This window comes from Talpa occidentalis, unplaced genomic scaffold (assembly GCF_014898055.3).
Source record: "Talpa occidentalis isolate TD23 unplaced genomic scaffold, MPIMG_talOcc4v2.1 talOcc4.12, whole genome shotgun sequence".
NCBI classification, from domain to species: Eukaryota; Metazoa; Chordata; class Mammalia; order Eulipotyphla; family Talpidae; genus Talpa; species Talpa occidentalis.
The window spans coordinates 39,670,879-39,679,371 of record NW_023601212.1 but is presented as its reverse complement, the minus strand read 5'-3'; the positions used below and the strand labels follow the sequence as shown (position 1 = coordinate 39,679,371).

Below are 8,493 nucleotides of genomic sequence, written 5' to 3'. Positions count from 1 at the left end.
TCATGTGGCCATTCCTGAACTAATCACTGTGTTCAGAGGAATTTATATTCTGATAGGCCAGACCTGGGTCCTGTACCCATCATTTAAGCTGGCAAAGAAACTTCAAATTGGGAATGGAGTCTGAGTGTTTGCATGTTATTACCAGGTATTGTCTCGGGTGGGAGAGGGGATAGAAGAATCCAAGCATCATGTAGGGCCTGATGAAGGACAGATTGTAGTACGCAACATGCTACTTTTTAAGGATCCCCTCCCCAAAGCATTAAGACCTTAAGACCAATTGAATACAAGTAACAGCATCCTTCTTGAAGTAGCATGTTGTAAGTAGCATGCTTACTACATGCCAGGTATGTTTGAAGAACTTCATATCATTTATCTCATTTCATTCTCATAATGTAGTAGGCACTGCACTATTATGACTATTTCAAATATATATGAAGAACTGAAACTAGCGAAGGCTCAATAACTTAATATAGCATAACAAGTGACAAGACCTAATTTGCCTCTCATAATCAAAATTTAGAGTTTCTCCCATTCTCTTGTACACACATCCAAATTCCAGTTTCCTGAGGAAAGGATTCTTACTGACTTTTGGGTGTTGTTTTTTTTTTATTATTAAATAATAAATTTTATTTTTATATTCCCCCATACAACTGCACATGCCCCATTCTGACCCCAATCCCTCCCCTCCCGGCCCCCACCCCTTTTGGGTGGTTTTTTTTTTTTTTAAGTACAGAGATATTCATGAACAGCTGTATCCAGTGGTTAACACAAGATCAACAGTTTCTCTACATCTCTCAGCTCTAATGTTTTACTTCACAAATATTTCTTGAGTTGCTACTGTGTGCCAGCCCCTGTTCTGGGTGCTGAGGATAGAGCAGTGAACAATATGAACTGGGGAGGGCAGTGAATCAACAACAACACATCAAATAATAAACACAAGGAATGCAAATGATAATGATGATGATTAGTTTAAGGGCAATGGGGGATTATGGGGTGGGGAGGGTTACTCTCTTAAATAGAATGATCAGGGAAGTTTTCATTGAGGTGACATTTAGATAGAGGCCTGATAAAGAGGAGTGAGCTCTGTGGACCTGTTACAGGGCAACCCTGATATAAAATGGGTTGTCTGACTGTGAGTCCTCACCCATGCGCTTAAAGGGGACTTAAACTGCAGGCACAAACAAAAGGTTAATCAAAGGTTTATCTACAAGGAAAGGGGAAATGAGGAAATGAATAACTCAGGGAGAAAAAGAGGGAAATAAATTCTTAAATGCGTCCTACCCATTCCGCTGACCTGGAATCCCAAATGACCCGCGGAGACCAAGCGCTGCCTGGCCAAGAGAGTGACCCCTACTTATATGGCTGGTTATATTCTCAAACAGAAAACATGGCTGCTTAACTCTGCCCTCAGGTCCTTGCAACTCTCCCTTTGGGGATCATGGGATTTGTAGTTCCCAGTGTCTTGATGGAGTGGTGGTAGAGTCCACAAAGCCTCTATGGAGTTTGCTCAGGACATCCTTTCCCCCTAACAGACAGAGGAAGAGCCTTCCAGGTAGTGGGAACAGATTGTACAAAAACCCATATTAACTTTGCCATCAAGCAATATCTTCCTTTTTAGTGGCAAGATGTCTTCCACTACTCCATCTGCCTACCTATCAACCAATAGAGAGGTACCCCTTTCTCCTAACTCCAGGTAAAGTCCCAAAATGGAAGCTCATTGGATCCTTTTGGGTCACTAGTCCGCCCTGAGCACCAATCACTGTGTTCCAGAGAATCAGTGCTGACTGATTAGTTTGGGGAGCACAGGAATAATGAAGTATATAACCACTCCTCCCCCAGGCAAGTATCTAAGTGAGGAGAACCTCAGCCCAAAGGAATAGCTTTTATGGACTATTCTATAATTACTTTCAAGATTTTTGAAAGAACTGAACACTCCTTGCAAAACAAAATCCCAAGAGTATCAACATGGAGGCAGTGAAAATCCCCCCCCCCCAAGAAAAAACTCACAAATGATATCTCCAGCTCCAGAACTATATAATTTTACAAACACAGTTTCATATTGAACATTCTGTTTGGTGGCTCTGCCTAGCGCTAGCTGGGCAAACACTCACCAGTTAGTTATTATAAGATTTTATTTATTCTTACCAGTACTAGGAAGAAATGTTGATTAACACGATAATATCAGTAGCGTACATTTTTTGAATGTTTGCTATGTGCCCGGCTGGAGTTCACAGATGAGAAGGTCAAAGCCCAGATAAGGTTAAGTCAACTTGTCTACGGCCACACAACAAGAAAGTGTGTCTGTAGCCAAAACCATAGCTTTCAGCGCCCCCGCAAGACTGTGTCTGGGAGGTCCCTGCCCCCTCCTGCCTGGCGTGCCTCCTTCTTATCTCAAACCAGGCAGTATGCTGGTCCCACCCCCTCGAGGGAGCTGCCACTCTAGGCGTCTTGCCGGGAAAGGCCTGGTCAGCTGTGTCCTGAGGAGGCAGCTGCAGCTGACCCAGCTCTGGACTGTGCCAGAGGCGGAAGCCGGGGAAGAGCCCCGAGGAGGGGAGGGCAGGGGGGTTTGGCTGGAGCTGTATCATGGACCACCTCAACACACCACTCTGGCCAGGAGTTGGCTCCCTTTGTCTACTGCTAGTTGGGGTCGCCTGGGCTCCTCCAACCAAAACCACGGACCCCAAGTTTGAAAGCAAAGGTAAGGATGTAAGTGTTTGTAGACTTCTGAATGGTCCTGGAGGGTAATGCTGGGCCTGAGCTTCCAGCCTGTGTCCTGGGACCCAACCTAGTGGGTCCAGGTGGGGCTTGCGGGGAGGGGGTGGGGGCGTGGGGTTGTCTAAATCCCTAGACTGGGTCCTGGGGAGAGGCTAGAGATGCAAATTTTAATGGGGCAGGGATGGTGCTGGGTCTAGACTCTGAAGTGTGAGTCCCTGAGGAGAGGGGATCCAGCGAATTCTCCAGTTGGGAGAATTAAAGCCCTGGTCTCAGAGCTGCAGGCGACTGTAAACACCGTTCGCGTGCGCGAGCCGGATCCCTTGCTCTGCTAGGTACAGGGAGGGGAGTGGGGACACGGTTGGCGCTATCGGGTAGCTGGGAGTCTGCGGGAGCCGATAGGGGGCCCCGCCTCCTCCACACACCCTTTCACCGGTACGCGAGTCCTGGCTGGGGCGGGACGTGAACGCTGCAGGCAGCTCAGTCAATCGCGCAGAGGGCCGGCGTGCGCTGCGTTGCGGAGAGGGGTAGTAGCCTGCCCTTGGGAGTGTGGGAGGCACCACCTCTGCGGACCCCTCTAGGGGGCCCGTTTGGGTAGAGTGGGGCGGGACATTTTTCTTATCGGTCTGCCCAGGCAGCGGAAAGTAGGGGGGAGGGTGCTGAGGCCTGAGGACAGGGCTCGGTTTCCTTGACACCCCTCTTTGCACCACACCCTCAGTGGCCTTGCTGGCGACCCGCGGTCCCAAAGACTTTCTGTGCTTCACTGAGCGATTGGAGGACTTAGTGTGTTTTTGGGAGGAAGCGGCAAGCATGGGGGTCGGCCCTCAGAACTACAGCTTCTCGTACCAGCTCGAGTGAGTCTGACCAGGGAGGTGGAGCACCCCCACAGGTGGAGGGGGAGGGGCAGAGCTTTCCGAGCGTGCAGTTTGGGACGTCTCCTGGTGCCCGGGACCGGATGACACCTCCCTTAGTTCACTGGTGGGAAGCTCGCGGGGCACGGCTGACTCGCCCTCTAGTGGCCAGGACTGGAACACTCCCGTGATCGTTCGCAGCGTCAGGGCTAGGACAATCAATACCCCTCCACGTCAGGACCCAGACCTACGTCGGAGCTGATGACGATCAACTACTATCAGTGATAGTGTCCAAATACGGCCTTGGTCCGGGCAATACAAAATTCCCGCGTCGGGCCTACCCGGTGGCGCAGCGGGTTGAACGCAGAGCTGTGAAGCTGGGCGCAGCCTCTGCTGCGCCGGTTCGATTCCCGGCCGGCCAGGGAGAGTCCCACATGGCGCGGCAGACCTCTCCTCTGCTCCCCTCCAGCACTGTATTTCGTCAGTCTGTCTGTTCTGCTCCCCGCTCTGTCTCTGGTGAATTCTCTCACCCTCCCGTGCCTCTGGCCTGTACCCCAGCTTTTGTATAAAAATAAATGAATCTTTAAAAATATATATTAAAAAAAAATTACCGCGTCCCCGCTACCAACTTCTCCCTTCCCTCCCGGTTCCTTGGTTCACAGGGGTGAGCCATGGAAGCCCTGCCCCTTGCACCAGGCGCCCACGTCTCGCGGCCTGGTGCGTTTTTGGTGCTCGCTGCCTACAGCCGACACGTCAAGCTTCGTTCCCTTAGAGTTACGGGTCACAGCGGACTCCTCAGGAGCTCTACTCTACAGCCGAATAATCCACGTCAACGAAGTGGGTCAGTGCACTGGGAACGGGAGAGTGTCGGGAGAGGGCCACGGTCTCTGCCCACCTGATCCACCTCTCTCTGCAGTGCTCCTGGATCCCCCGGCTGCATTGCTAGCGCGGCAGGCCGACGACGGTGGCCACGTGGTTCTGCGCTGGCTTCCTCCTCCAGGGGCACCCATGACGAGCCTTATCCGTTATGAGGTGAACATCTCTGCAGGCGGCTCTACAGGAGGCACTCAGAGGGTGAGGCCCCACGATCCACCCGGCCTTGCTCCTTTAGATCCTGGCAGTCACCACGGCCCCGCCCCCGTGGCCTCATCCCTCCAGACCCCGCTCCAGACGCCAGATATCCTATTGCTCTGACCCCAAGACAGCTCTACGGCCACCGATTGTCCTCTTAATGCCTGCCCAAGCCCTTTAACCCCTTCGTCCCAAACCCCCAGCCCCTCAGGGTTCGGCCTCCTCTACGCCCTGGCCACGCCTTCTGCCACGGTGGAACCCCAGCCCTGACTGGTCCTGAGTCTTTTCTGGGCACCGCCTCCTGCCTTCATCGCCTTTCCCCTCACCCCCTCCTCACCGCATTGGCTGGGTGCTGCCCTTCCTTTCTCCGGTTGGTTCGGCACTTCCAGAGCCCGCCCCCAAGTGTACTTCACCGCCTGTCCCTACCTTATTGACTACGCCTCTCCTGGGCCTTACCCCCCAGGTGGAGATCACCGATGGGCGCACCGAGTGCGTGCTGAGCAATCTGCGGGGTGGGACGCACTACACCTTCACTGTACGCGCACGTATGGCTGAACCGAGCTTTGGTGGCTTCTGGAGCGCCTGGTCGGAGCCAGCGTGGCTGCTGACGACTAGTGGTGATGCCCCGGGCAGGGGTATAAGTGGGCCTGGGGCGGAGCATGGGATGAGCCCACCACCCTGACTTTCCCTTTGTTTCCCAGACCTGGACCCCCTCATCCTGACCCTCTCCCTCATCCTCGTGCTCATCCTGCTGCTGCTGGCCGTGCTCGCCCTGCTCTCCCACCGCCGGTGAGCGCCCCATTCGGACACCTGGCTCAGACTCCTCCTCTCCAACGTCCACTTTCTCTGGGGAACCTAGGCTCAGAGACAAGCAGCCCCTTGCCCAGTGGCACACAGGAGTCAGTGCAGGACTGGATGCAAACCAGACCAGATCCAGACTTAGCTAAAATTCTCTGCTCTTGGGGACATTTCATCTGGTTCTTTCTCCGTGGATGCCCCTCCTTGGATTCTTTTGCTAGTTCCTTTTCCCAGTTTCATTAACTGTGTGAAGTCTACCTGATGGGTTTAATGTAAAGATTTAACCCCCTGAGTGCCTCTCCTTGCCTTGTCTTCTCTTTATAGACCAGCCACCCTGAGGTTTTTGTAGTTCTAAGTACATAGCATGGGGTTTCACACCCTCAAGATTTGGTCCATGCTGTTCCTTCCACTGGAACACCATTCCTCCCTTGTCCACCAAGTAATCTTGTTGTCTTTCAAGGTCCCATTCATTCACTTAGCTCAAAAATACACAGTGACTGCCAACCATGTGATATGCACTGGGGAGAAAATTGAGAACAAATCAGACATATCCCTGACCCTGGGGCTCTCATAGCTGTCAGACAACAAACAAGAGAGCCAACAGATATTTGATTATAAATTGTGATAAAATTAACAGGGTATGGTAACATACAGGATGATGGGGGAAGGCCTCTGAGAGGTGACTTCAAAGCAGAAGTCAAAAGTGTAGTAGCAAGTAGTTATGTGACAAATTGGGAAAAGAAACAGCAAGTGCAAAGGCTCTGTGGTAGGAATGAGTTTGAAACACTAAAGCAGTCATAAGAAGAGCTGTCTGACTAGAGCAGAGTATGTGAAGAGGGATGGGTGGGGGGTGATATGAGGGAGGTGACCGGTCAGATCATGCATTATAAAGATTTTATTAATGCTCTGGAGAGCCATGGAAAGGAGTGAGGAGGGAAATAGCGTAATGATCTTCCAAGCAAGCCTGGGTCAGGTCTAAAGGGAGCATAAAATCATGTATATTGAGCTCCTATGCATTTTTCAAAACCCTATTCTTTTGCAGGACCTTGCAGATGCTTAAGCCAAACCCCCTGCTCCCAGCCCCTATACAATCCTCTGTCTCCCATCATGATCACCAGATGCCAGGAATATTTGTGTCCCTGAGAATGCTGTTGGGATATGGTGAGTGTTCAGTGACATACTTTTGTTTCTTTTGGCTTCACCAGGGCTCTGAAGCAGAAGATCTGGCCTGGCATACCAAGCCCTGAGAGTGAGTTTGAGGGTCTTTTTACCACCCACAAGGGTAACTTCCAGGTAGGTGGCCTGACTGTCCCCTCAGGGCCTGGGGTTTCTCTGTTCCTGTGGCCAAACTGAAGATCTCTGATTTGGTTGTTGCTATTTCTCCAGCTGTGGCTGTACCAGAATGATGCATGTCTGTGGTGGAGCCCCTGCACCCCCTTCACAGAGGACCCACCTGCCCCATTGGAAGTCCTTTCTGAGCGCTGCTGGGGTGTGACACAGGCGGTAGAGCCAGGAGCAGATGATGAGGGGTCCCTGTTGGAGTCAGTAGGCAGTGAGCATGCCCAGGACTCCTACCTGGTGCTGGACAAGTGGTTGCTGCCTCGAAGTCCATCTGGTGAGGACCTCCCAAGGCCTGGTGGCAGTTTGGACATAGTAACCATGGATGAAGGTTCAGACACATCCTCCTGCTCATTCACCTTGTCCCTGAAGCCTGAACCAAAAGGGGTCTTGGCTGCCAGCTTTGAATACACCATCCTGGATCCCAGCTCTCAGCTCCTGTGCCCACGGGCACTGCCCCCTGAACTGCCCCCCACCCCACCCCACCTGAAGTACTTGTATCTCATGGTATCTGACTCTGGCATTTCAACTGACTACAGTTCTGGTGGCTCCCAGGGTGCCCAGGGGAGCTCCTCCAATGACCCTTATTCAAACCCTTATGAGAACAGCCTCGTCCCAGCTTCTGAGACTTCACCTCCCAGCTACATGGTATGTTCCTAGGACTCCAGGCTTCCAATACTTTAGGATCCAGCTTGACCTCAAGTTCCAGTCCAGGCCTAAAACTTCAGGCAGGTCTCCTTCAGGACCAGGGGCATTGATGACTTGGCTGTGTGCCCAATCTGTCCTGCTCCAGAAGTGACAACTAGGTAATATTGCAAAATGTATAATCTTTTGTGTACACACACACACACAAATACGCACACACGCACACACACACACACACCTATGTACACTCTTACTTTCTGTAAGCTCCATCTTTCCCTGGGCCCAGACTATAGAAATAGGCCTTGAGCTCATTGTGAAATTCTGGACCTGGTGATTTGAATAAAAATAGGTATTCAGTAAGTTACACTAGTTGCCATAATAAACAACTCCTAAATCTGAGTGCCTTAACACATTAAATAGTTTCTCTTCTCATACCTCAATTCAAATAGGTGGGTAGTCTTCCCTGGGATGAGTCAGAAGCCCAGGCTCTTCCAGGCTATAGATTCACTATCCCACAAGGCCACCCTGGAAACTTCAGTTGCATCATCTACACCCTGTTAACCAACAAGCAAAGAGAAAAGCAGAAGATTATATGGAGTTTTTGGACTATTATACGGACTGTTTTGATCTAGAAGTGCCTGTCATCTTTTTCACAAGTCCCATTGGCCAGAAAGTCACATGATCCCAGCTAGAACCACGGACAGGTGGGAAACGTAGCAAGGCTATGACCCCAGGGAGAGGACTACTATTTAATGAGTCTCCACCACTAGTAACAGTACTAATAACATTAATTCATAGGGCTTTAGTCCTAAGCTGTTCAATGGGAGTTTTAATCACTTTTATTTAAAAGTTTGATATAACCTAGAAAAGCTGAACAAATGTGTACCTTTTGCTCCAGCAATTCCACTTCTAGGTGTATGCCCTAAAAACTCACATCCCCATGCACAAGGGCATATATGTGAAAGGATGTTCATAGCAATAAAGAAGTAAATCTGATTAATAAATTGGGGTATAGCCTCCCATGGAATTATATGAAGAAAAAGGAATGATCTAAAAAATACGGCTGAAAAAAAATTTT

General features: G+C 50.7%; 1 protein-coding gene across 2 annotated transcripts; it reads left to right on the top strand.

Moving 5' to 3' along the window:
* Positions 1-2,411: 2,411 nt before the first annotated feature.
* On the top strand, positions 2,412-8,473 carry EPOR (erythropoietin receptor). 2 transcript variants are annotated; one of them, XM_037505868.2, is made up of 8 exons: positions 2,412-2,698; positions 3,431-3,566; positions 4,226-4,404; positions 4,480-4,637; positions 5,098-5,251; positions 5,336-5,423; positions 6,638-6,725; positions 6,819-8,473. In XM_037505868.2, the coding sequence occupies exons 1-8, from the start codon at positions 2,584-2,586 to the stop codon at positions 7,428-7,430; spliced, it is 1,530 nt and encodes a 509-aa protein (XP_037361765.1). In that variant the 5' UTR covers positions 2,412-2,583; the 3' UTR covers positions 7,431-8,473. The 2 variants fall into 2 exon arrangements, with proteins under 2 accessions (XP_037361765.1, XP_037361764.1); XM_037505867.2 differs by having other exon boundaries at positions 4,226-4,637.
* Positions 8,474-8,493: the final 20 nt, after the last annotated feature.